The 26,863-nt window shown below is 41.8% G+C and overlaps 2 protein-coding genes across 5 annotated transcripts; one reads left to right on the plus strand and one right to left on the minus strand.

Annotated features, from left to right (window-relative positions):
* Positions 1–106: 106 nt before the first annotated feature.
* HEXD (hexosaminidase D) lies at positions 107–10,713 on the plus strand. Of its 2 annotated transcripts, none has more exons than XM_067308507.1 (12): positions 107–313; positions 393–502; positions 577–664; positions 1,302–1,466; positions 2,623–2,806; positions 4,200–4,271; positions 5,509–5,704; positions 6,644–6,726; positions 7,542–7,620; positions 7,698–7,799; positions 8,223–8,312; positions 9,179–10,713. In XM_067308507.1, exons 1-12 carry the CDS (start codon positions 197–199, stop codon positions 9,345–9,347), a joined length of 1,455 nt encoding a protein of 484 aa, XP_067164608.1. In that variant the 5' UTR covers positions 107–196; the 3' UTR covers positions 9,348–10,713. The 2 variants fall into 2 exon arrangements, with proteins under 2 accessions (XP_067164608.1, XP_067164609.1); XM_067308508.1 differs by having other exon boundaries at positions 5,611–5,704.
* A 335-nt stretch (positions 10,714–11,048) lies between these two features.
* Positions 11,049–26,414, minus strand: CYBC1 (cytochrome b-245 chaperone 1). 3 transcript variants are annotated; one of them, XM_013960877.2, is made up of 8 exons: positions 26,372–26,414; positions 25,959–26,029; positions 23,444–23,565; positions 22,179–22,220; positions 20,750–20,823; positions 19,585–19,681; positions 16,718–16,862; positions 11,049–15,389 (listed from the first exon to the last, which is right to left on the minus strand). In XM_013960877.2, exons 3-8 carry the CDS (start codon positions 23,526–23,528, stop codon positions 15,260–15,262), a joined length of 573 nt encoding a protein of 190 aa, XP_013816331.1. In that variant the 5' UTR covers positions 23,529–23,565; positions 25,959–26,029; positions 26,372–26,414; the 3' UTR covers positions 11,049–15,259. The 3 variants fall into 3 exon arrangements, with proteins under 3 accessions (XP_013816331.1, XP_013816333.1, XP_013816332.1); XM_013960879.2 differs by lacking the exon at positions 25,959–26,029 and having other exon boundaries at positions 23,444–23,568; positions 26,372–26,380; XM_013960878.2 differs by lacking the exon at positions 26,372–26,414 and having other exon boundaries at positions 25,959–26,110.
* Positions 26,415–26,863: the final 449 nt, after the last annotated feature.

The raw sequence follows: 26,863 nt of genomic DNA on the forward strand, positions 1-26,863 counted from the left end.
CGAGGGGAGCAGGGGAGAGCAATCCGCCGCCGAGCGGCGCTGCCTCAGAGGGGCAGGCAGGAGCAATCCATTACAGAGCCAGGACGTGGAGGCCCCACGGAGCACCGCGGCCGCAGCGGCGCGAGGGGCCTGAGCGCTGTGCGCCGCAGCTGCCTGTGAGAGGCGGCAGGAGCCGCTCTCCAGACCAGAGCAATCCATGCCGGCGGCGCTCGCTCGCTGGGCGGCGGCGGGCATGGAGGCGAGCGGGCTGAGGAGGCGCCTGGTGCACCTGGACCTCAAGGGCGCGCCGCCCCGCGTCTCCTACGTGGCGGAGGTAAGGGGGCAGCGGGCCGCAGCGGGGGCGGCCCCGGCCGCGGCCCGCCGCCCTACCCTGCCGCCTCCCCTTCCCTCAGGTGCTGCCGCTGCTCCGCGCCCTGGGCGCCACTGGGCTGCTGCTCGAGTACGAGGACGCGTTTCCCTACGCGGGGGCGCTGGGGCCGCTGCGGGCGCAGCACGCCTACAGGTAGCGCGGCGTTAACGGCCGGGAGCGCCGCGGCGCCGCTGCCCCGTCTGCCTTTCCCCCCTCTCTCTCCGCAGCCCCGAGGAAATCCGGGCGATCCTGAGGCTGGCGAAGGCGCAGGGGCTGGACGTGGTGCCGCTGGTGCAGACCTTCGGTCACATGGAGGTGAGCGCCCGCCGCCGGGGCCCGGGAGGAAACCCCGCGGTTCTGGCCGTCTCCCGCTGCGGCGTTTCGCAGCCGGTGACGATCTGGTCCTCCGTGACGCCCGTCGCAGTGCGGCGTGTGAGGTGGCTGCTTCCCGCTCCCGGCGGGCAGCGCCGAGGCCTGGAGCGAGGATGGGGCTTCGTGTAGCGCGCGCGTGCGGGGCAGCCGCAGGGATGAAGCCGGGCCGCCTGGTGCCGCCGCTGTGCCGACGTCGGCTCTTCCTTCGCGGCCGAGCTGGCGGGATCTCTTCTTTTGGGAAAGCCTCGTCTTAAATCCTGACGCTCCATTTGGTCAAGCCCTTCGGCTGACTATTTCAGACACCGAAGCGATGCTGAAGTGTCCGTTCTGCTTGTGTGGCCCCGTGGGGCAGTTAGTGGTTGGTGACCCCAGAGCGCTGTGGAGCAGCAGAGAGGGGTGGCAGCAGGGTGCACCCTAACCTCCCCCTGGGGAGAGGCCTCTTGCTCTCTCCTTTGCACAGACACAGCCAAAGTCCGCCTCAGGTTTTCGCTGTGTAACTATTAGCATTCTGGTGACACGGGAGGATCCTGCAGTTGCCTTCACTTTGCAATTGGTCCATGAGCTCTCCTTTCCCTTACAGTTTGTACTGAAGCACAAAGAGTTCTCTCATCTCCGGGAGGTGAAGACATTTCCCAACGCCCTCAACCCACACAAAGAGGAGTCCCGGGCGCTGGTCAAAGCCATGATTGACCATGTCATGGCGCTGCATGAAGACTTAAAATGGTTTCATATAGGATGTGATGAGGTGGGATTTTTCTTGAGGCAGGAATTTCTTTTGTGAGGAATGAGGATGAGGGTCTGAGGCTCCTGTGTTTCAGTGGTGCTCAGGACGTGTTTGGGTGGAATTTTGGAGACAGAAGACATCAACTTCAAAGAAGCCAATGTAGAAAAGTCTTTTCAGCACCTAATGATTCCAGCATACAAGATTCTATTGATCTGACTGCTATAAACCCAAAGTATTAAATGCAGTTTCTTAAAGCTAACTCAGCATTTGGTTTTATGTCAAATGAGAATTTAAACTGAAATATAGATTGGAAATATTCTTTAAGAATCATGTGAGTTTTCATGTAGAATGTTGGCTTATTGTTCTGGACAAATTTTATCTCATTCAGAGTAAGCTCTTTGTGGTGGGAAGTATTTTTGGTTCTTTTAGTAGCCTGTCTCTCTGAGATGGGAAGCCTTGAGCTTTCTCCTTTCTCTGGGTTTCTTAAAGCCATTATTATGGCATGCAGAGCCCTGAAATTCCTTGTGATCGCCTTGGCAGTATTGGCATTAGTTCAGCAATTCGAGTCCTGCTGTGTGATAATTACAATGGCAGGGTTAAATAGGGACCTGCCAGCTTTTATAAAGTAAGATATTACCTACATAGAATAAACATGTTTTAGATAAAATCTACTCTAAAACATCAAAGAGTTTCAATGCATGCCCATCTTAACAGGCCCAAATCCTCTATCTGCATGGGACTAAGTACTCTTGGTCATGCTCCCAAGTCAGTTCTAGATTCATGTACAAATTTGCTTTCACAAGACAGGAGCCTCATTTTAGATAATCCAGGATCTCTTGGATTGCTAGAATTCTTGAACCAAGTAAAATTAGTGAGAGCTACTCCCTCAAGGGCAAACTTCCCCAAAACACATCCAGCATGCTTTAATTATTCTTTAGATATTTTAGTTCCTATAGGAAAGTTCCCTTACTTGACACATTTAGTCAGGGCCAGTCTCCCACAAGCTGACAGAGATGCTTGCAATGTCATCAACACCAAGAGATGCTTTGAGATATATCCACACAGTATGTCACATCTGTGCAGTAGTTGGTGAATATTGTATGATTCCATGACACTGTCAAATTTGATTCCCCTTAATCCTCACTTCTTGTATAGGAATATTTGCTTGGTATTTCAGGTCTACTACCTTGGTGAAGGAGAGGAGTCAAAACAGTGGCTGCAGCAACAAGAGAACACTCCAGAGAAGCTGTGCTTGTCCCACATAAAAGCAGTTGCAAGTTGTCTGGCCTCATCTTATCCCACCGTGACACCTATTGTGTGGGATGATATGCTGAGAGGAATTAGTGAGGAAGCATTGTCAGGTGTGTGATCAGTGATGGGATGAGTCAGTCTTTTTTTTTTTTTTTTTAGCATACAAAAAAGTTTACACAAGCATTTGAAACAGATTTGCTGGCAGCTAAAAATAATGAAAAAACAAATCTAAGGATAGCTGAGATATGGTCCATGAGACTAGAAAGTGGAGACACGTATTTAGTCCTTGGCTTTGTCACAGACTTTCTTTGTCACCATGGGCAAGTCTCATAATGCATGTGCTTTAGTTTTCCAGTTGGTAATACATAGGTGACAAACCTAAGATAAGTCATCATGGGGGGATTTTGCCATAAATTCTACTTCCTCTATCCATAAAAAAAAAAAAAAAAAGTATTTGTGGTCTCAGCCTAAGCTTCTAAGCTTCTCACCACTTTCTGAGGTTAGTTGTTGCTCTGTGCAGCAGCAGCTGTGTTCCAGTGGTGCAGATTCACGAGGAGAAGCTGTCACCTTGCATCTTTGACAGTGTAGTTGATCACAGTGCACATCATGAGGATCTCTCAACACTGAATTGTGGGATAGCTCCATGACCTTGATACTCGTAAGCCTTGTCTGTTGAAAAATAGGCAAGTACTGCTAAAATTTGAGTAGTCCTAGTAAAATCTTAATAAAGACAGGGTTTCAGCATTTTCAGAGCCACCTTACAGGTCTGCTCTAAACAGATTTATCTACCCATACGTCTGTGAGAGTAGGAAATCATCCAAAAAATGTGGATAGGACCCATGCAGTTTCCACAAGAGAAATACAGCTTCTAGCTCAGTGCACTCTGTTGCCACAGCCAATAACTGACTAAACAAATTAAAATGAGATGCAGTTAAAATACTGAATATCTGCAGTTAAAATACTCAATTTACTACAGTTTCCCCAAGGGTAAAAGTTTCTCATGTTTAAATCTAGTTAGGGAGTTGGTTACAAAGGAACTTGAAGCTAAAGCTCTATCTTCATTTGTACTTTCAAGGCATCTTGAAATGCTAAGTTCTGTGCAGACAATCTCTGCTTTAAAGGATGATTATTTCCTTTGAATTTAGCTGAAATCTTGTGTGTAAAATTTGCAGCTCTAGACCCTTTGGTGTACAGATAGATTCAAAGGACTGAGAATGGGATGGGCTTGGGATGAAGGGGATCTCTGAATTGTCCCTGCTGATCCCCGTGTTAGTGGTTTCAAGGTGTCAAAGGACTTAGTAGCCCCGGCACATGAACTGAATCAGCATGTGCAAAGTCCTGGCCAGGCTGAAAGGGCATGTGGACACTTCAACTGTAGATGAAGAGTTCTAGAGACAAGCCATAAGTAGTTTTAGTTATGTGTTACTGCACCACTAATATTTACTTAGTTCTCACCTTTAACTGGCCGTTTTGCATTACTTAAAAGAATTCTGTTCCTTTCAGAGTCTGGGGTCCCGCAGCTTGTGGAGCCAATGATATGGGACTATGCAGCAGACCTCGATGTGGAGAGCAAAGGTTTGTACTACTTTGCTGAGCTGCTTGGAAAAAGCAAAGCTGTGTTACCTATAGAACAAAATAGCCATAACAAATTAGTATGATTAAAACATACCATAGGTAGACATCTTGTTTGATTTCACATAGTTTTCTCATCATGTTTCTTCTGTAAAGGATTTTCATTGTCTGCTGCTCGTTTCTTTAAAAGAGGGCTGTAGAATTGCTGACAGAAGAGTAAGGGATTTTCAGAAGCCGTTTTTTGTATTAACTCATCTCGCATTAAAATCAGTACTGAAATCAGTACTACTGAGCAGATAGCTCAGTACTGAACAGTTCTACAAAGGAAGCTTCAAGGCTTCATACATCTACAGAATTCAAAAGAAAAACTAAAGATTCCCATGAGAGAATGGATCAGCCATCTAATGTATGCAAATACTTATTTGTTGAAACATGAACCAGTTGTCAGATGTTGCATGTGCTCATTACATACCCACTTTTCATAGCATTGCAACAATTTAGCAATTCAAGGGAAATAGAATATAGTACCGGGGCACATGAAAACAGGAGGGCAATAAAACACTGAAATGGGCTTCCAGAGAGGATGTCAAATCTCCATCCTTGGAGATGCTCAAACTCAACTGGACAAGGCCCAGTGCAGCTTGCTGTAACAGGACCTGCTCTGAGCAGGTGGTTGGACTAGATGACCTCTGGAGCTCCTGTCCAACCTATGTGATTCTATGATTAACTATTATCTTAACATTTTAAGCTTCCTTTAGAAGTTTCCAGAGTACTTTTTTTTTTTTTTTTTTGAACAAAGTCTGATCAGTCTCTAATCCTTGGAGAAAAAAAAAATAGGTATGCTTTATACTAGTGGAGAAGGGGGTGATCTTCTACAGACTCAGTCCACAGGTATTTTCCAAGAAATCAGCTCTGCAACTCTTACCATGTGAGAATTTTTGTGAACTACCCCTTTAAGGCAGCAGATACAGGTACAGCCCCTGATGAAATACTTTAAGAACCAGACTCTAATTTCTACAGAGAAGTGAAGGAGAGTTGCCTGCCTCTCTTAAAGCTTATAATGCATATAATGTGTATTATCAGCAAAAATGACCCAGTTGCTCCCATGCCAGGAAGCCTCATGGCTCCCTCTCCAACAGAAGAGTTCCAAGCTCAGAATTCCTTTAATTGGAGCATTACAGTCTAGGCTGAAAATGAAGAAAAACTTGTGCTGTAAGTGTTCTCTTGTGTCTTATTTCAGTGCTTCTCATAGAGAAGTATCGTAGATGTGGCTTCTCCAAGGTGTGGTTTGCTAGTGCTTTCAAAGGAGCTACAGGAGTGAATCAGTCTCTAACTCTTATAGGACATCACTTAAAAAACCATCTTCAATGGCTGAAAGTGGCAAGCAATAGCCCTGCTGATGTGCTTCAAGGTATCGCGCTGACTGGCTGGCAAAGGTAAGGAGCATCTTTTTAAATGTTTCCAAGAATTACATGGAAGCAAATTTCTGCTCAAAAACTCCAAAAGAAGTGCAAGGAGGCTGGGGATTCTCATGGGAACTTTGCAATCCTGCACCCTCTACTGTTGGTTACTGCTGGGCCTCACCCAGCTGACTGAGTATAAATGGTAGATTCCCAAGTTCCATTCAACCCCTGCTACAGCATTAATCAGCAGGCACCAACAATAGTGGATTGGATTTGAAGGCTTGACTGCACTTTGTGCAACCCTGGACTGCTTTTAGATGCCTGTATGACTGTTTTTAATCCACACAAGTTATGTTGTTTATGTAATACCCTGACTCTTAACTTTCAGAGGAACAAGTAAAAACAGTGCATGAAATATTAAAAAAAAAAAAAAGTTTCGGCTCAGGTGCAGAAGATCTTTCAAGTGCTTGTACACTGGCTGTACAGGACCAGAGAATTTAAACACAATTTGGACTACACACACTCTTGCAGCCCTGTTGAATCCTTAAAATGAATATCCAGCAGTATTTCTGAGTAGCTCCTTCCAGTACCTAATTATGCCCAAGAAAATGAAAGGCATAGTCAATGCAATACCTGGCTTATATCTGAATGTCTTATGTGGATTTGAATAGAATGAAGTTCCATGAGAGGGAAGAGTTTATCAAAGAAAGAAAGGAGTAAAAGATTTTTATGTAAGTCAAGTGGTCTAAGAGAAGACCGGAGAACTGGATTCCAATTTCTGACCCTAATTTGGCTCAAGTAGGTCTTTTGTTTTGGAATTTGTTCTCATTAGTTAAACAGGAATGCTGAGCCTTTAAGAAGTAGAAAGGTACCTTCTCTGAGAGAGAAACTGATGTCTCTCTGACTTTTAGTGATTGAACTATTAACACTTTAATAGCAAAATGTCTAATTAATTAATGTTCTCTTATTTAGGTATGATCACTTCTCTGTTTTGTGTGAGCTCTTCCCTGTGGGGATTCCATCGCTGGCTATATGCCTGCAGGCACTACAGAATGGTACATAATGACAATTTTATTCTCTGAGCTAATGCCTAGACCAAAAGAGTGAAGTGGCCTAGCCCCAAGGGTAGCATAGGCTTATTACATTTTCAAATTGTTCAACTGATCATGGCCTGAATTACAAACAATAAATTGTACATCTGGCATGACTCAGATGATGGCAACTGCCATATTTGCAATATGGGAGGGGGAAAGCCTTGTAGCCTATGTATTTAAAAATAGCCATATTATTGTTATAATGTCTTAACCTGCAGATGGTCACAAACTTCCTTATGCTTATGAAGCTGACTTGACACATTGCCAGTACATAAGTGAGACTAATTACATTCAGATTTAGATCTTGTTTACATGGAAAAGTTGTCATTTTAACCTATTTTCTAAAAACTGATACAGGATGCAAGTATACTGTCTGGTAAATACTTCCTGTAGTTTCTGGTTTCTTTCCAGGCAGTTGCTAATATATTTTGCATTTCTTCTTTTCAAAATAAAGACAGCTTGTTTATTTTTAAACAAGGCACAAAAATATTAAGTACTCTGAACAAGAAGCTCATAGCTAGAAAGTGCTTTAGCTAGCCCAAGTAATCTGTGAATGATGTTTAAGGTGCCATCCCCAACTATCCCCATATGTCCTTTCCTCCCCCCCCCCCCATCCCAGCAGTTCTTTCCTTGGTCTGCTTCCTTTTTTACTCTGTAAAAAAATCTTCATCCAGGGAGAAGAACTAGGCCAATACCAAGTACTCTAACCAAAATGCTCATAAAGAGTATTTTTCTGATTAGGCTCCTTTTACATACTTCCACTGTCTTCTGCCCAGGTGGCTATTCTGAAAAGGTTAAAGAAAATGTGGAAAAGCTCCTGGGAATGTCTAATCTGGAAACTGATACTTTCATGAGGTAAACTGCCAGCTGCTGCATTCAGATGCTTTTTATTACATGGTACATTCAGAAACTAATGGATTTTGTTTGGACAGCACAAGTTTGGGGACCTTTCCAGGGAGCAATATCCTCACACTTGTGACGCAAGTTAGTTTCTACCTCAGATCATCAGTGGATGAACTTCTTGAAAGGAACAGGTAATAAGATTTATATTGATTCTCTTGCTTTTTACCAGAGCGTGGGGACTATATATTACAGAAGTGAGGATATGCATTCAAGTAAATCCAGCAAGGTGCTTAGTCATTTAGCCAATCAAACTCCCCATTTAAAGTATCACATCTCTGTATACTGACACCTCAGCAGAACTTAGTATTTAGATGCAAATTCAGCAAATTATTTAAGCAGAATTCCTAAACACTATGTGCTGTCTTAATTCTTGAAATAAGTTCCTTGGTGAGTTAAGCCTTACTGGAAGCAAAAATACAGTTTTACTTACTCCTTAGGAATTATCTGTATCAGTGTCAGAGAAGTCCAGCTAAAGCTCTATCACCTCCCTGTCAGCCTACAAACATTTATATCACTGCTGTTCCAAAAATGTTCATACTGACATCCATTTTCAGGTATGTCACAGGCTGGTTCAGTCCCTACCACAGAAAGAGGAAAATGGTTCACCCTATAATAATGCATCACTTTCAGCCAGATGCAATAAGGTAATGCCACTTATTTTGCATTATAGGGGAAATAAACTTTGTCATAATTTAGACATTCAAGTACATATAGCTTTGAGTTCTTGCCTCTTTCCGCAGTTAATATTTCAGCAGCATCACTGGAAAAAAAAAAATCACTATGAAGTTATGCAGTTTAAAAGAACAACACGTTCAATCTTTGTCTGAATTCCATTGAACAAATTCATAGAATACAAGTACAAAATTGGTCTCTGGAAAGCTTTCCCTTGTATATGTAGTTACTCCTATACAGATACAATACATCTTACAGAAGTCATTAGCCTCAGCATAGGAGCACACCATGGGCCAGGTTCCAAGCAGGGCTTATAAAACACAGATCCATTTCCCCTGCTCCCAGTCACTGCATATGCTCTTCAAAATTTGTCCTAGAGATAATGCTGATTCATGCTAAGTGGCTAATCTATATGTTTCTGCTGCACAGACTCCTGCTGATAAATTTGGATTTAATTTAAAATTCCTAGCTAGACCCACAGCAGGTTTCAGTTAGACTTTAAAGAAAAAGTATGTAGTCTTTTGAACTCATGTTTCTGCACTTTAAAAGTTATTACATAAGAAAAGTGCCAAGATTAATGGTACCCAGAAACACAAACAGCAAATAAAAAGCATCAACCTTCTGCCATCAGCAGAGGGCAGAGTCCTTTAACCTCCTGTAATAGTTGCTTCTTTTCTTGTAAAGTAGTTTTGAAGGACTGTCGTCCCTTCAAAAGGCCCAGTAGCTAGTCCTTCCTCGAGGCAGAGCTTACCTGCAAATGCAATTATTGGCCAACATGCTTGGTGCCTTGTATGCTGTGGCACCCTATGCTCACTTCTTCCTTCTGATTTTTGCTTAGTCTTCTATCCAAGTGGAATGCTGTGGTGCAAGATCTCCAAGCAGCCATGGAGCAAGTTTTCCACAAGTGTACTATAGATGAGTGGATGGAGGAGAACGTCCACCCCAGCCTACAAAAGCTGCAGCAAGTGGTGGATGATTTAGATAAAGCAATAAAAGCTCAAAATTAGGAGTGTTCTAATTGCAGTCTGTCTTACTCTATTGGGAACTTAGCTAGTGGAAATCTGCAGCTAATCAAAGTTTGTCATCTTAAGAGTTGAAGCAACAACTGTCGTTAAACAAAGGTGACCTGAAGGCATAAAAGAATGTTAGTGAAATAGGCTTCAGTTTTTTATATTTTCTCCTCTAACACTGAGTCTTAAATCACCTGCCCTGTAAATAATCAGATCTGGTCCCCTATGCAACAGCAAGGAGGAGTGAGGCAGAGCTCAGCTCTTTGGTAAGACAGGAGAAAAATAACACATTTTTTCCAGATTTTGTATTTGTGGTAATATGCATTTTCTTATGTAACAATGACCTGGAGAAATTCCCAAGAAGTTCTAGTCAGTGGCCAGCATGTGCTGTCCTTACAACTTCCATAAGAGTTAGAAAGATTTAGAATATTTTGCATGTGTTTTAGGTTTTTAATCACATTCTCATATCTCTATCAGCTATGTTCAGAGATGTGTCCTACCATAGCATCTCAACAAGTCCTTCAGCAGCACATAGCAGTGGATTTGTTCCAGATCAGACTTTTCAGTTTTTGAAATATATAAAACCGTCAGTCCTAAATCCAGCTTTGAATAAATTCAGATCAGGAGATGAACATCCTTGCTCAGACTTCTTCAAAAAGCCAGAATTGCTGCATAGGTGCTCACTAAATTAGGGGAAGTACAAAGAGGACCAGTACCATCACAGTACACAGCATGACAGAACTTCAGAAAAGGAACTTGTTACCAATAGTTAAGATGAGTTTGAGGAAAAACTGCCTTAACACATTGGGCTTCTTGACATTTTACTAAACCTTGTCTAAGCTAAGCGTAGTTTCACGCCCACAGAGAAGCACCATCCAAATCACTTAAGGCATATACTAACTTAGCTATGCAACATCTGACCAGAACTACAGCTTCTTCCATATTTGAAGCGAATCTAAAGTCTACTGAATTTCAAGGAAAAATGCTAAAGTTTCATTCTGCTTTTGTGTTGAACATTTAATAATCTATAGCAATACCATTGAGATGATCACTGCAAGGGAAAATAAATCTCATCTGCTTTGTCTATTACTTTCTTGAAAGTCTTCTGTGTACGAAGCACACATATGGACGTTTTCTTGAAACGATTTGTTTTAACATTAGTATAGATCTAGCTACTGAAAGTACAAGTACAGTATAAGACAAATCTTTAACTGCTGTTATATGAGGAAAAGCTACAAGAGTTAACTCCATATGCAGATTTTTAATTAACAAAAATTGATTGCCATGTACATGTTAAAGTCACATGCCTTGGGACTAAATAGTTCACATACCTTGAACTAAACAAGATCTTAGTTTATTTTACCATAATAAATCCTTTAATATTCAAAATACAGTATCTATTTGAAACTTGCCCTTGTTTTGCATGTGGCTTGTCAGTTTGGTTTAAAGTAGAAAAAAATGTTTAAGTATATTTACCAGTGAAGAGTCACTTAGTAGCTTATGTGAAAACAAGACAACTCAGGCTTCTGGGCTGCTGTAAAAGAAAGCAGGGTCAGTAATAGGTTAGGTATTTGGGTTTCCTTCCTTCTGTCCTCACCCCCAATAACTCCTTCAATAGGCCTGTACCAAGTGGTAGTTTGGACAGACATCAGTATTTCTATACATTTTAATAAGGACAAACAAAAAAAAAAGACTACATTGACACAGAACAAGCCAAAGTTGATTTTATTGATGGTCTTTTTTTTTAATAATATAGGAGGCCTTGCTAAAATTCTACTTGCAATATTAAAGTACAAAAGTAATTTCTAGACATTTTCTAGAAGTATTTTTGCCTCTGAGCAATCTACTACAGTGTCAGAACTAGCGCTCGTCATTTAGTACGTAAGCCAGCTTGGTTTTTGACATCTATGTAACTTCATAAATACAGCACAGAAGTCAGATCTCAGCTATACAGTATAAATACTTTGGTTTACTTTGAGATTTACACAATTGATACTAGTTACTGAAACAAGTAACATTTTGGGAAATAACAGAACCTTGGATTATGGCTTAGATTATGTAACTTTCTCCCTTTGTACAATATTCAGTCTAGCTTTTTTCAGTATGAGAACTAAAACCATGATCACATCAAACTGCATACACTGAGTAATTTCAAACGTGCATAAAAGTTTAAGAAGTTGAAGCATCTGCCAAATGATACTCATGATACAGTTGTAAAGGACATAATGGAAAAATGTATGGGGAAACAGGGATGAATCTAATTTAAGGTCAGTTATAAAGGTTTTCAAATCATATTTATAAATAAGTCATATATAAGCTACAGCTGTCTAGACTCAGGTTATTAGACGGCCTGAGATGTAAAAAGCTAAGCAAGTAACTCTCCAGTAATACTTTTAGAAAAGCATCTAATTTCCTAGCCAAAACTAGTCTTTCATTCATCATTCCTTTTAGTACAAGCCACTTTACATCAGGTGCCCCAAAGGCTACATTTACTGGGCTTTTTAATATGCTAGGCCCAACAGAAGTGGGGGAAAATATCACTGCTCCAAAATGTCTTCAGCAAAACAGTGAAAAGTGACAAGAAAAGAGGAGCTGAAAGAGGATTAATGGAAAGAGGTAAGAACAGAACCTATCTGCTATTCTAAACATTTCCTTCATTCTGCATCAGATCACTGATGAGTCTGCAAACGTTGCTGGAGCCAAATGTTAACTGCAATCTGCAAGTTAATTTTCAATACACATGGTTACTGTAAAACAAAAATCTGGATACATCTTCCAACTACAAAAGACAAAAAGTTTTTGAAGACAGGAAGCTCAAAACCTGGAGCAGGAGAAATAACACCAAATTGTGATATACATGCATGTATGGCATCCAAGAACCAAGTTTATGAAGTTCTTTACCTACACTGTAGGTCAGTATCACTATATATTGAGGTCCTAGTTGTACATATCAAGCCAGTTGTGTCCAGCATATGGCCTGCAGGTAGAATCCAGAGCATTTCAGGAATTTACTCAGTCCCCTTCATATTAGCTCATTCTACAGAACTCAGGTTCTCATTTGAAATAATTCTAATTTTTATGGCAACAAAGAGCCACCAAATGCAAAGTGGAAACACTACAAGAGAGGATTATACCAGCTGTTTTAACTGCAAGGCTGAGACTTTAAAATATTTTCCTATACACACAGTGCATTCCAGCATGCATCACTGACTACCCATTATCAGCAGAAAATTCACTATGCCTTGAGGGGGTGGGAAGCACTCTATAAGATCTTTGAGGAGCTGATCCTATCCTTGGACATCAACTAACTTATTCCACAGAATGTATTTCAGACTATGATACATCTTAGCATAAGTCATTCCACTTTCTTGTGATTCTGAATCTTATTTACATTTCTGTTTTAGTCTTTTTATGATCGCATTTCATGATACATCAGAAGTATGTACATTACTAACAGATCATGAATGTACAGCAAGTTGGATGCACAAAAAAGCTCAGCAGAAACGGGAGGATGATGCAATGTAGGGTTAGGTCAATAAAAAAAGCCTTTATTAAACTTTTTTAATGGGAAAAAACACAACATTGTTTGTATCTTCCATGTGGTGTTAGCTCTCATGGAAATACAGCAGCAGCCCAGTATAGCCAAGATTGATTGCAAGTAGTTTTATCTGTGTTTTATTGATTTATGGTCAAATCTGGGCTCAGAATTTCAAAGTACCATGCACAGCCCTACTATGTCTTTCCTCCAAATATCCTTGCTACAAAGAAGGAAGCATCTGCAGGTTGATCCTCTGTATTCACATTATACACCTTAATTTTTACAGTACCAGAATACCTTAGAGCACTTCCGAGGGGTGAAAAACAGTTCTCCAAATTCCCAGTCTCATTCTCTCTCCAAAAACAGTTTTATCTAGGATGTGTATTAGGGCAGATTTAAAGATCTCTCCAGTGTTGCACCCAGTGCAGTTTTTTCAAAAAACAGGTTTGATGATTATATTTAATTAACTGCAACCTAATTTTTCCCATATTAGTACATGGCAGTTTCCCGATTCTAGCTGATGCGGGCAGAGACCAAAAGCCATGTAATTAGCCAACCAATTCAGAGGACTTCACAAGCACATCCATCAGCAGATGCCTGCTTTGATGCCTGCCACAGTTACAAATCTCTTGTCTAATAATAATAGACCTGCTTCTGTGCTGCAGTCAAGCTGCACGAACAGTTATCTTCATGTTACAACTCACCATTTCAAACCAACAGTAAGAACATGTTTGTCTCACAGCTGTTCACATACTAGGTCTAAATGGCTGGAAGTGAAATCTTAGTGCAGTCTGTTCTTTGGTCAGATAAGCATTTGCTCAGTTTCAGTTAGGGCTGGAATGTACAACATTTTACAGGATCTAGCTTCTACTGAAATCACTTCACAGATTTCACTTCTTTAGAGGTAGAGGGCTTTGAAACAGGAATACAGGTTCCTGTAAGCCCAGAAGAGACAGCTGCCAGAAGACGTTTACTCCTGAGCAAGTCTGAAGGCAGATCACCTAGTTACCTCGTACCCCATTCAGATCTCCTAGATCAAACTGTATAAACATTTTTCTAATTCGGGTCTTAACACCATACAATTCATTAACACCACTAGGTGAACTTTAATGCAAGCAGTTTTAGCATGTTGAAGGATTTTTCAGCTCTTTAAAACTTTTTTCCCTCATAGTAATAACATGTTGATATAAGCATGATGAAGTTTTAGTTCTAGACAAAACATGTTGACTAACAGAGGTAGCTTTACTTCTTTAAAAATATTTATCTTGGAAAAATCATACTATTTTTTAACCATTTGTAAAACCATAGGGCAGAATGGAGGATGCTACACACATCTGGAATAATACCTGGGCACAACTCTGACATTGGAACTATCCCAGCTATCTTAACAAAAATAAAGTTTTTATTTAGCACTTCAGTACAATCTAAAGCAGGAAATACTAAACAAGTCTAGGCTGCCATGTTGTTGGACATGAGTACCTTCCCTACCTAAAATAACAGATTTGCTTTTTCCCCCACCCATCTTTCTAAATAGGCAGTTAAAATGGTAAATGTTGAAGTCCAGAATTAGGCTATTCCATTTAGGGGTAGCCTATGCCCAGAAGTTAAGCAGAACAGGATTAAAATAGAACATGTCAAAGCTGCTGAATGATCCCTATGTTCATTTTTCATTTATTATTTATGGCTCCTTGGCAAGTCCAGGAGAAATAAGACCACATAACAAATTGACCAGCCTGATATTTAAAGTTCCAGACAGTTACTTTCAAACTTTGATTTCCAATGGTCTCTAATGGCAAGTCAGTAGTAAAGACTGTAACAAAAGTGCCCTTATCCTGCATCAACTTATTGCATATATTAAACTGCTTAAAACCAAGTTAGCAATATTCAGTCATTTATATTATTTCAAAGAAAAAATAAAAATCACTGTTATGAGTTACAAATTCATCTCTTCTACATTTCATATACTGTACCTGCAGCAGATGTGTGATAACTGGAAGTTTACACATGTATCTCCACCTCATTAATGGGAAAGCAATAAATGACTTCAAACCAATTCATTACTAAACAGTTATTCCTAGATGAGCTGATGAAGTTCAAAGGTCAGCACTGGCCCCAACCAGGTACTAAGTCAAAGGAACAAATAAAACAGAATTTGCTTTGGACTCTACAAAGGCCATATTTGGAATGGAGGGGGTGTGCGGAAATTCGAAGCAGTTTAACACTAAGAGGTGCCTCAAGACAGATTCCTCCCACTGTAAATTCACATGTAGAGAAACGCTCAGCTCAAGACAAGGGATTTTTCTCCTGAAGAACAAACAGCACGTTTTCCATATGTTTGAAGGCCTCTGCTTTCTTCAGCTCATGATGACTATTAATACTGATCCTCTGGTTCATCAGCATCACTAGCCTCTGTTTCACTGCTCTGAGAGAGATCATGTTGGCTTTCTACTCTGTCCAGTTCCAGAAAACTAGTGATGAGTTTGGCAACTGCTTCCACATCACTGTTGAAAGGAACAAACAATGTAAGAGTTAGTGGAGTTGTGCCTGTTCTTGTCAGCACCACACTATATTCCCTGAAAATACATTTGTTTGAAGGGCCAGTCAATACATGACATAAATTATTGACAGCACCCCACTTGTAAAGGTGCATCAAGCCAAGCAATTACTTCCATATCAGAACAAGTGGAATCCTTTTCTAACAGTCCCTGCTGCAAAGTTCCTTGTGTGAGCTGCTGCTTTTATCATCAGTACTTAAAAATCCTCAGTTAATTGGTAATTACAATAAGTGTTTGCAAAACAGAATGGAATCAGCCCTCTCTGCCACTGCACAGCTGAGCCAGTGAAGCCAGTTACAGTGGACGTGGTTCTGACAGCTCCAACTTCAAAGCAGCCAGAGCAGCAATTGCTGGGAGCATCAGTGCAGAGAAATAGGCTCTGATCAGCTCTCCTGGCAGAAGATTCAACTGACACCAATCCCTCCCCCCTGCAGCTTGTCACTACCTTCTCTTCTGGAGCATATCCTCCCTTTTAGAGCTGCTCACATGAACACACCTCAGTCTATTTCAGGGAAAACATCCTCAGTCATTTGGGTATTCTATTAAAGTTCTTCAGCAGAATTTCTTTGGCTAACAGCTCAGTTCAGCTGGAACAGCTTAGTTCACAGCCTGATTGGTGCGGTAACTTTCAATAGAGAAGTGGTGAGTACTGGCTAAAGGTAGTCATATCTTTCACCAGTGCATCTAGATCTGAAGAGAGACATCTACCACTACCTAGGTGTACTTAAAAGCAAGAGGTGCTATTACTGCTGGGTTTTCAACATACTTCCTGCTCTACTGAACACTTCTCATTTAAGATCTACCTTTGTTCAGATGCTCTGAAATCTTCCATTATGTTCAAGTAGCTGATGTAGTGTCCAATGCTGGTACACCTAAAGTTCTCAGCATATTGTGATTTCATAGTTTCACTTTTTTACTCAGACTGTCTTTAGGACAAGCATAGGCTAGTTATATCTCTAATATGCAACTCAGTCAGTAATATAAATAGCAAAAATAAGAACCATTGTGATCGAATTAGAGTAAATGCTGGATTAAAGGAGTCTTAGATCTCTAAATATGATCAGTTTCCTGATGAAGGCTGTGTTATTCACAAGTGTCTGTGATTCAAATCATGCGAGGTTAAAAAAAAAAAAAGATATAACTCCTTGCGTTATTCAGTAAGTACAGAAATGGAGCTAAGATGGTTCTCCCAATAGTTGGCAATTACTGACTCACATGATTGGTATTTCCTACCTTACATATTACAATTAAAAAACAAAAAGTCTACACAGCACCTTCTACAGCCCAACACTGCACTTTGAGTCAGTGGGTGTGAAAATCCAGTGACAAATCGTAGCACAACCAGGTAACCCTTCCCAAAATAACGCACAGTCTCCTCTTCCACATTCACATCTCTGATCTCATGGAGCAGAGCCACTACTGTAAACAGACAGGAAGAACAGAAGACATTATTAGCATTGCAGTAAGCTCCCAGCACTACTACTGCTAGTGGCTCGTGTGACTGGAAGTCTACGCTCCCCTTCCCTGAGTAGCTTCAGAACTATTGCTCTGATCCCATACAACAGGGGCAATCTTGCAATGGCAAACAATTGCTGATCAACTCTGGCAAGACAAATAAGGAGGGAAGATAGCACGTACCAGCTGATATAGTCTGCCCTAGCGAACAAGTTATACTGCCTCACAGAAACTGGGGACCATAGTTTACTATTTACATTTCCCACCTATTTTAATTAGTTTTAACTATTTATCTGTACAAGTAGGCAAACAGTTGTTAAGTTTAGATTGAACAAATATTGAAAAATGTCACTGTTCATATCAGAGCATCTGTTAAGCTTGGCATCCCCACATTAACTGTCCTTGAAACAGAGCAAATACCAAATCTCTCAGGAAGCCATATGCTCAGCTCCAACATATGAACATACTCTAGAGTTGGTTTGATTTAGACTATCAAGTAGAGCAAAGTCTCTGACATTGAAGAGGATCCTACTGCAGTTTGCAATGGAGCTCCTGTCTCTCAGTGACTTCAAACAAGTCACATAATACACTTCATTCAACTTCTGTCACTCCATCAGGAAGCTCAACAGAAACAAGATAACACATTAAGCTGGGCCTACTGACTATGCTGTTTTAAATGGACATTAGCATTTCATATGCTTTATTTCCAGAATAGTCAAGAGGGTTCATTTTTTAAACTTTATATTAAGTAAGCATACTACCAATGCACTTTTTTCTGGAGTATGATATAATTTTATATCTATCCAGTGCTTAATATAAAACTAAAGCTAAGACTGCCTTGAAGATTAACAAACCAGTATGATAGATTAATAGAGAGCACAATACAGAAGGCAAAAAAGTAACCTACAGCAACCACAGAGGCACTTAGTGATTTAGGGCTGTAGCTGTCCAAGATTTTAACAATCCACAGCAGTCTGTCTTTTAGATTTCCAGCAGTAAAGAATAAGCTACAGTTGAGACAGGCTTATTGAAAGCAGTCCTCTCCAATGCAGACTCCAAGATCTGGAATACATCCTCTTCTCCAGCATAAGAAAACCTTGACTCAGTTTCCCTGCTTTTGATTTCTGATACAAAAGTTTATGAAAAACAGCCCTATCAGGTCTTTATTTCCCTCCTTCATCTAATCTGTTCTAGAACTCGAGACAGAAACAACTGTGCTGTGTAAAGGGATAAGACCCATTCAGGAGTTGGGCTTTTGGTTCAGGTTCCCTCATTCAAAGGGACCTTGACAGGCTGGAGAAGGGGGCAGACAGGAATCTCATGAAGTTCAAAGGGAAATACGAAGTTGTGCACCTGGGGAGGAATGACCCCATGTAGCAGTACAGGCTGGGGACTCACCAGTTGGAAAGCAGCTCTGAAGAAAAGGACCTGAGGTCCACCTGTCCTGGTGGACAAGCTGAACATGAGCCAGCAACACACCCTTGCGGCAAAGGCAGCCAGCAACATCTTGGGCTGCATTAGGAAGCGCACTGCCAGCAGCTCGAGGGAGGCAGTTATTCCCCTCTATTCAGCGCTGGTGAGACCACATCTGGAGTACTGTGCCCAGTTCTGAGCTCCCCAGTATGGGAAGGACATGGACATAATGGAGTGAGTCCACCAAAGGGCCACTAAGATGAAGGGCTTGGGAGGCTATGGGAGGCTGAGAGAGATTAAATTGTTTAGCCTGGAGAAGAGAAGGCTGAGGGGGCAATCTTATGAATGTGTATAAATACCAGATGGGAGGACGTAAAGAGGCTTGAGTCAGGCTCTTCTCAGTGGCACCCAGTGACAGGCAAGAGGCAGGGGGCACAAATTGAAATACAGGAAATTCCACTTAAATATAAAATATATATATGCATGCTATGAGGGTGGTCAAACACTGGAACAGGTTGCCCAGAGAGATTGTGGAGTCTGTCCTTGGAGCTATTCAAGACTCAACCAGACAAGGCCCCGAGTAACCTGCTCTAGTTGGCCCTGCTGTGAGGAACTCTTTGCTTTGGATTAGGCTACTTCTCTTTGAAATGGGGTGTGTACCACAGGTTAGGAACCCCCGTGTACTATATTGAGCCATACACACATGTACAAGATATATACAGAAGCATAAAACAGGATGGCCACTAACTTTGTAGTTTTCCCATACATCCACCCTCTCCCAAGATCTCAAATTTCTTTCCCAACCTGTCATCAGTACTACAAGATAGATATCCTATGCCAGCAGACACCATACATAAGAATTCACCTGCTACCAAACCCAGATTAGAAGTCAAGTCCCATATCCAAAGTTTCAGGTTTTCACCAGTCCCACTTGCAAAGCAGGCTAGCCAGGGAAATGTTACCATGCATATTAGCATCCCTAAGGGATGGCATGAACTACTATGGAAGACAAACAGTTTGTAAGTCTGGTTATCTTGGATAAAAAAACAAATAAATTAAAAAATTAACATGATGCATTCAGCACCCTAAACTGAAAAGGCATTTGGCTCCTGAGAGGCAGATGATGCCATCTGCTGCCTGGGAGTGAAACAGATGAAAATGGATGCGACTAATTCAAATGCAGAGCTCTGGAATAGCTTATCAAATGGGCATGTATGCATTTCTTCTGTCTGCCTAGCACACGCCGTTGCTAGTACATATACTGCTCTCTCACCTTGTTCATTGCCTGCCTTTGAGAAGGTCAATATTTTTTTGTAAAGACTGAATGTTTTCAGGCAGATGGTTCCCTTGTTCTTATCAAATATAGCTTCCTGTAAGATTAAAAAAAAATAAAATCAAGACTTTAAGAAACACCATCAATTGCTATGCTTCAAAAGACAAAAGAAAAAACATAATACATGGAAATAATCTTGATAACAAAAATTAATCAACTATTTCAATTAGAGGCATTCCTCTCCTATCATTGGACCATGAAAGTCAAAGTCTTGCTGCTGTTGGCTTTAACAGAGGCTTTACCATATCTCCTTTGTTATTTCCAGAAGCAAGTTAAAGCTTGTTTCATTCTTTATGCAATAAAAACTGCCTGGAATCAGATCTGAACACTAGCCTTCCTGTAACTTTCACTTGTGGCGTATGCTTTTGGCCTACAGCATAAGCATACAGTGAACCTAAGTTCTACTGACACCTTTTGCTAACACAGTGACAGTCACCAACCCCTCCAAGATTCCAGAATTGTACTGTATGGGCCAGGCTTACACAAGATCTAAAACATCCCTGAGGAAAGTCAGCGAGAACAGGAAGTCTCATGTGTGGGTTGCTTATTTTAATAACAACTCAGGTCAATAAAGTGACAAGCCTATATAGTGGGTTACTGTTCTCAGCCTAACTCCCAACAGAAAAACGCCCACAAGATTAGAAACCAGCTTCACAAACACCATTTTTTTCCCCAGTGGAAAAGGGCTGAGTAGCCTGTAACAGGGAGCTACCCTATCTGATGGTTCTTCTGCCATCAGCAGGAGCAGCAAGTACAAGCAGCAAGTTGTAGCAGCTGAACATGCTATTCTTTCTCCTTCTTTTACATATGGGGGGGGGGGGAAAGAATGCCACAAGACAGTTTTGGGCAAGTCTCTCCTTAGGAGAAAAAAAAAAAAAAAGCATACTTATGTTCAGTTTTACTTTTTCCTGCTTTTATTGCAAGAATTGCACTGCCCTTATTAATTCGAGTCCTAATATACCAATTCCAAAGAGTTTCTCAAAACTAACAGCAGAACTTGTCTGCTTGGACTGCACAATATTGAAGCACATCAGACAGCTGAAATCAGCATCTGACAGCTGTTTCTAAACTAGCTCAATGTCACTTCCTGAGTTCAGCGTCTTACCTCCCACTGCTCCAGATTCTGTGCTGCCACAAAGAGACACCCGGCCATATAGAAGAGTTTCCATGCCAAGCTGTCTGAACAAGGCAAATGCACAAGTTTAGAGAGTTTTTTTTCCTTCTTTGATATTCAAGCAGTTATTTTCAAGAGCTACACACTCCCTCTGAAGGCAACAAAAGGAAAAAATGGTTTCTCTGATGCAACATTTTTGTCTTTAATTGCAATGCAAGCTATTTTACTGCGCTTTTATAGCTTTCAAAAAAGGAAAAATTCTTTACTTATTTTCTAGACTCCATCTACACTGGGCTCCAAATCATGCACAGTTATAAGCATGTGTATTACTGGCAAGGTTGAAACACCATTACACATCCTTCCTTCTTCCCTAAAAGCAAAGGCATCTTAAAAAGCATCTGCAAAACATTCTCTCAACCTGCCATCAACCACCAAATATTTGTGCTGCGGAGGACAAGGGTGAGGGACAATGGAAAGCAAGCCACTGAAACAAACACGTTTCTCCATGAAAGGAAGCATTTGGCCCTCTTGACAAACAAACACTTGTATTTTACATCCTGGAAATGTTTACATAGGGCAGCCTGTCTTAACCAATGGTACAGAAGACTGGAAAAAGCAATTTGCTTACTCAGGCTTCTAGTAAAGGCAGAGCAGAATAGTGCTCAGCATTGTTTGAGACAACTTTGCTGCAAAGTCCTAAAAACCACCACCAACAAAAAACACGTTGGCGGATACAGCTTGTGTCTCAAGTAGCTTTCACTGGACTTTGCTCTTAAAATAAACATATATTGACTAAAATTGTAGCATAACCTTACACAGTACTAAGCTTTAAAATTTCAGGCACAAGAAGATGCAGCAAGAGAACTGCAAGACGGCCTGCAGAACAAATTCCATCAAACGAGGGAAGGATAGCTGTCATTTGGTGCAAGCTGCTCAATTTTGGGAGGGGGGAACAGTAGCAGCTATCTGTTCTTTAAAGGTGTTTTTATGAGTAATTTTTGCCAGTAATGATTTAACATTTTCCAGAGAAATAGAGCAATTCCATCAAAGGCAAAGTAATCATTTCATTATGGTGGCACACAATCATTATGTATCTTCCCAGGAGAGTGCGAGGATCAGCTAATCACATTTATAAAAACATACTGAAAGTGCAAAATGCCACAGAGTACTGAGTATCAGTATTAGAAATACTCTTGCAAATTGAAAGGGAAGCTGAGTAAGGACTAGAGAATTAAAGCATGGGTAAGTCTTATGCAGGCAACAGTTGTTACTGAATTCTAATATTTGTGCCACAAGGTGTGACAGGCACTTTTATACAGGCTATGTAATGCTAGACAGAGGCTACAAAGAGGAGTCAACATCACATGAAAGATATCCCAAAAGGAAATAAGCAATTATTCGGAAAATGATAGGCCATTACCTGCACTATAATAAGCAGCAGCCAAACCTATGGAGGCTATTCCTAGAATAAAAGGGGAGAAAATTAGGATACAAACGGGCAACTCAAACCATCCAAAATTCCCTAATGAAACACACATGAATATTCACAAGTCCATTACTTTTCAAAAAGAAGGAACAAATTTGATTGCAACACTGATCATACTGACTTCAGAGAAATCTGTCTGCCTCTTTCATATAATAATCTCCCATTCTGCAGATAAAGAAACAGAAGAGTACGAGGGCTGAGCTCAGAAATAGAAGGTAGTGACAGAACAAGGAACAAAATTTTAGAGCGACTCCCACTCCCTCAAGCGTAACCATTTCGCCATACTTCCTCTCACGCCTCGTACAACTTTAAGCATGACAAAAGACTACCAAGATTATTCTTCCCTGAAAGTGCTCTGTGGAACCAAAAGGAAATTGCTGCAATAAAGCTGTGTCAGAAGCTGCTAACTGCTTTCTCCCATTCAGGAGGAAGCTGTGGAAGAGGGCCTCATGACCCAGAGTGACTCTGCTACTGTAAAGAACCTGTCCCATCAATGAGAGTTTGATAAGACTATGTCACTGAAAGCAGTGACAGCACTGCAATGTTATTGCAATGTCATCTACTCCACTGGCAAGCAGGAGATGCCATATTTTTCCTACCAGCTCTCTCAAGGTGGTCCTAATAAATACGACTCCATTTTTTTTCTGCATATGCAGTGAGGTTTAAAAACCACATACCTTTCAGAATATCCTGTCTGACTTCCTATTTCACATATACACAGTGCCCTTAAAAGTTCATTGTCAGACACGTGATAGATCTATCTCCAGCATTGCTTCAGGGCAGTGGCTTTTAAGATTTTTCAATTTCTGAAAACCTAGAGGTTTTCCAATGCAAGTATGGATCCCTTTGGAAATTTCATGTATTCATATTGCTATATGGCATACACTTAACTTTCCTTTCTTGGTCATCTTTCAAGGGTCCCAGGAAAAAAATCAATCTATGAGCCTCTGAGGTTCTACAGATCAGACTGAAAAATTATCAGTCCTACAGCTGAAACGACCACACTGAGGAAGAGAGTCCAGACTCATTCAGGGGCTATGTTAAGGAAGAAGTTCAAGTCATGATGATTCCCCTTCCTCACAGAAAACCGCCTGAAAGACACGTGCATTTCTTGTTAGAGGCTCTTTCAGGAACTTATTCTGGGACCACTTCCCTTAAAGCAGGCACTGAAATAAACTCAGGAATACTCATGGTCTTACCAACAAAGAGAGACCAAGATCTGATGCCAGGTGACCTCTTCAGATGGAGAAGGAAACTTGTGCGGTTTTCAATCAACATGTACATCTTCAGAAGAAGCTCCCAACTGCCCAGACTCAAAACCCTGCTGGACAAAAAAAATTAAATAAATAAATGAGGAATAAGAATTTAAAATTGTTGCTGACTCCAACTATCTCCAATCCTTATTAAGTCTTAAATTAAGCTATAAAAACTGTCCAGGAAAAAAATGTCTTTTTCTCACAGGAAAAAAAAAATGCATACTTTAAAAGTATAAACAAAACAGTCATGTAGAAATCCGCAAAACAAGACAACAGGAATCTAAACTCTCCAAGAAACTTCTCATTTGGGGAGGTAAGAGTCAATCCCTTCCTACCATAAGCAGCCCTATGGAAAGATTTCAGAAGCAAATGTGGAAAACAAGACCCTGGAATAACATTAGGGCTGCATGAATTAGCGACTCTTCAAAAACATAAAACAGCAAGAGCAATGGAAGTTCTTTGACATAGCATTTATTCTGCTAACAGCAATGGTAGCCATAACCGACCAGCCTGGCAGCTGAAGCAGGATACTGAAGCCTTCTACAGTACAGACACCGAGTTTCTCTACAGAGTTGCAGCCTCAGCCCAACAGTGAAGTACCAGTGTCATATGGTGCCGTATAAGGCATTCCCATTTTTCAAGCCAACTCCAGAATAAAACCAAGATTTTCCAGCAACAAGTATACTTGACTCTCCCCAACAAGACCATGTCCTTCAACCGAGACAGAAAGTAACTGATCAAAAAAATCTGATGAGAGATTAAAAAAGGGTACTAACTGAAAACATGCAGCATTTCTAGCTAGTATTTACAGCATAAAACTATTTGAATTTTGCCATGATTGTGGGCTCCATTCTGCTAATATCTGCACAAGCATAGAAAGTGATTTGTACTAAAGGCATAGCAATAGGCATATGAGGACCCAGCTGATCTTTTCAAAATTAATTATCACCAGAGAAAGAACAAGCTGCTTACTGCTTTCTTCTCTTTCAGCAGACTGATAGAGATGTTTGTCATTATTAATGAAGACCCTAATCTGGCAGAAGTGAGATGAGAAATACAAGCACATGCTAAGTATTGCATCACAATGTTAGCAGGGTATACGTTGACCTTAAAAACAAAATAGGAGAAATCCATGATTGTATTGCAACCTTTATATTACTTGAGGTAAGGGGTTTTAAGCACACTTCCTCAAGAGAGGGATTTTTAAAAATATCAACTTTCTTGATTGTTGTATGATGAAGCTTAATATTTGTAGCATTCTGAGACAGTAAGTAGCAACTCCTCCTATTGACTTGGTACTTATCGGAAAAAAAAAAAGCCACCAAGCCAGGGATGTAATTTAATCATTAAGTAGCCAGCTCCTCTGCCTGCAGAATCATTAAGCAGGAGCTCAGCATTAAGTAGGTATCACCTGCCTATGTTACAGGCTTCCAGAAGAATGTCCACATTCAACAAGGCTTTAAATAGCCACAGAAAACACTTAGAACGGAGCAGGCCCAGGTGCATCCTGGTTCCAAGAGAACAAGAGTGTGCAATTTTCAGTTCTTTACTCATCTTGCTGTTCCTAGATACTACATGATGCTCCCACAACTCTGCACAGTCTGGCTAGTTTAGATACAAAGCTCCAGGGGGATTTTTTTTGTATTTAATAGAGCAGAGTTAGCCCAAACTTTTAATTTAAATCAAGAATACATACAACTTTGATTTCGATATCTCTTAGAAGCACATCCAAGAGAACGCAAAACAGAAAGAGACAAAGCCACTTGTGCACAAGACACGCTCCGTCTCCTCCGGATGTCAAGAATCAAATTTGGATTTTCAAATGACTGGTGCAAGGTGCTCTCAATACATCCAAAAGTAGCTCTGCATGTACAAAGCCTCCTCCCGCCTACAACCTAGAAAGTGTCAACAAGGTAGCAAATGCATAAAGGTCACTGTAGAAACCTGGCCTTCTTTCAGAAAGGATGCACTCTACTTAAAGTGTAATTCACTTCTGTACATGTTTAGTCCATTAATGTAAACTTCTATATCTTTCCCTCTGCAGTATTCGTTCAGTCATGCAAACGCCAATGTCAGCTTAATTTTGGACACTTGAAGCTAATGGCATACTCCCACAGACGGTTACTTGCAAGATAAGTGCCTCAGAGAATAAAAAAGCACAGAAGTAGCTTCTTAAAGTCACACATAATAAATTAAGTCTGCTTTTAGAAGCGTGTGAACACAGAAGTTTTGCTAAGACAGTTTTAAGATTACAGAGGAAGATATATTTTTGCTTTACAAACAGCATTAGCAACCCAATTTGTTGGGTTTAACATAAAACGGATCTCCAGAGCCAAAATAAACGCTTATATGCTTCCTCCAAACTATTGCACGAGAACAAGTTATCGAGAGCGTCCTAAAAGCGTCACAACAAAGATGCATCAGCTCAGGGCGACCCACCAGGCTGCCCCGTCTTTACCTCTCCGCTCTGAATCCGCCTCCTGCGGGTCAGAGAAGCACACGGGGCGAGTGCTCCGACATCACACCTCGCTGGGCACCCAGTGGGGGAGGAAAAGACACACAAAAACAACAGCATGCAGAGAACAACGAGCCCGGAGACCGCGCTCCCGCTTCCTGCCGGCGCGGCCCGGGAGGGGGCCTCCCCGCCGCACCCCCCCGCCGGGGCCGGCGCAGCGCCCCCCGCCGCCCCCCGCGCCGCCAGCGAGACCCAGCGCCAACGGCGGCCCGCAACCGCGCCTGCCAGAGCCCCGCAGCACAGCCGCGCAGCACAGCCCCGCCACAGGCTCTGCCGCCTGCGCCCGCGCCCCCGGCGCCACCCGCCCGCGAGAGAGAGAGGCGCCGTCCCCTCCCCCCCTCCCTCCGCAGCACTACCTGCCCGGCGCGCGGCGGCACCCGCGCGGGGAAGCGCTTTGAATGGGACGCCCGGGCACCGCCACTTCCTGGAGCCCCGCCGCCCCGAACCATAGAGCAACGCCAAACCGGCCGCCAGGACGCACCATCGAGACGCGCGCTTCAGACGGATGGAGGACGTCAGCAGCCATGTTCAGTGAGGGCAAACAAGTGCATAAATAGACCTTCCCTCGCCGCGCACGGCAATCGCTCTGCCTTAGTTTGTGAGCAGGAGAGGAAGAGTCTCACGCAAGATGGTGGCCGAGCGCGGGGGTCCTTCTGCACAAACAGGAGCATTGATTTTTTTTTTTAGGTTGCACGGTTTTAGCTTTATGGAAAAGGGGTAGGAAAGCTTGTGTGGTGGCAGAGGAGGGAGGCCGGGCGCTGCGGAGATAGGCTGGATGCCCGGAGAGCGGCTAGGCCTGGTTTTGGTGGCGTGGCCTTGCCCCCCTTGAGTGATGTGAGGCGCCAAGG

This window comes from Apteryx mantelli, chromosome 19 (assembly GCF_036417845.1).
Source record: "Apteryx mantelli isolate bAptMan1 chromosome 19, bAptMan1.hap1, whole genome shotgun sequence".
Taxonomy (NCBI): Eukaryota; Metazoa; Chordata; class Aves; order Apterygiformes; family Apterygidae; genus Apteryx; species Apteryx mantelli.

Coding starts and splice junctions, on each gene's coding strand:
- HEXD (XM_067308507.1), top strand. CDS start 197: ATGCCGGCGGCGCTCGCTCGCTGGGCGGCGGCGGGCATGGAGGCGAGC. Junction 665..1,301: donor AGACCTTCGGTCACATGGAG/GTGAGCGCCCGC, acceptor TTTCCCTTACAG/TTTGTACTGAAGCACAAAGA. Junction 7,800..8,222: donor GAACTTCTTGAAAGGAACAG/GTAATAAGATTT, acceptor ATCCATTTTCAG/GTATGTCACAGGCTGGTTCA.
- CYBC1 (XM_013960877.2), bottom strand. CDS start 23,528: ATGTACATGTTGATTGAAAACCGCACAAGTTTCCTTCTCCATCTGAAG. Junction 16,863..19,584: donor AAAGGCAGGCAATGAACAAG/GTGAGAGAGCAG, acceptor GTCTGTTTACAG/TAGTGGCTCTGCTCCATGAG. Junction 15,390..16,717: donor GCAGTGTTGGGCTGTAGAAG/GTGCTGTGTAGA, acceptor TCCTTTCAACAG/TGATGTGGAAGCAGTTGCCA.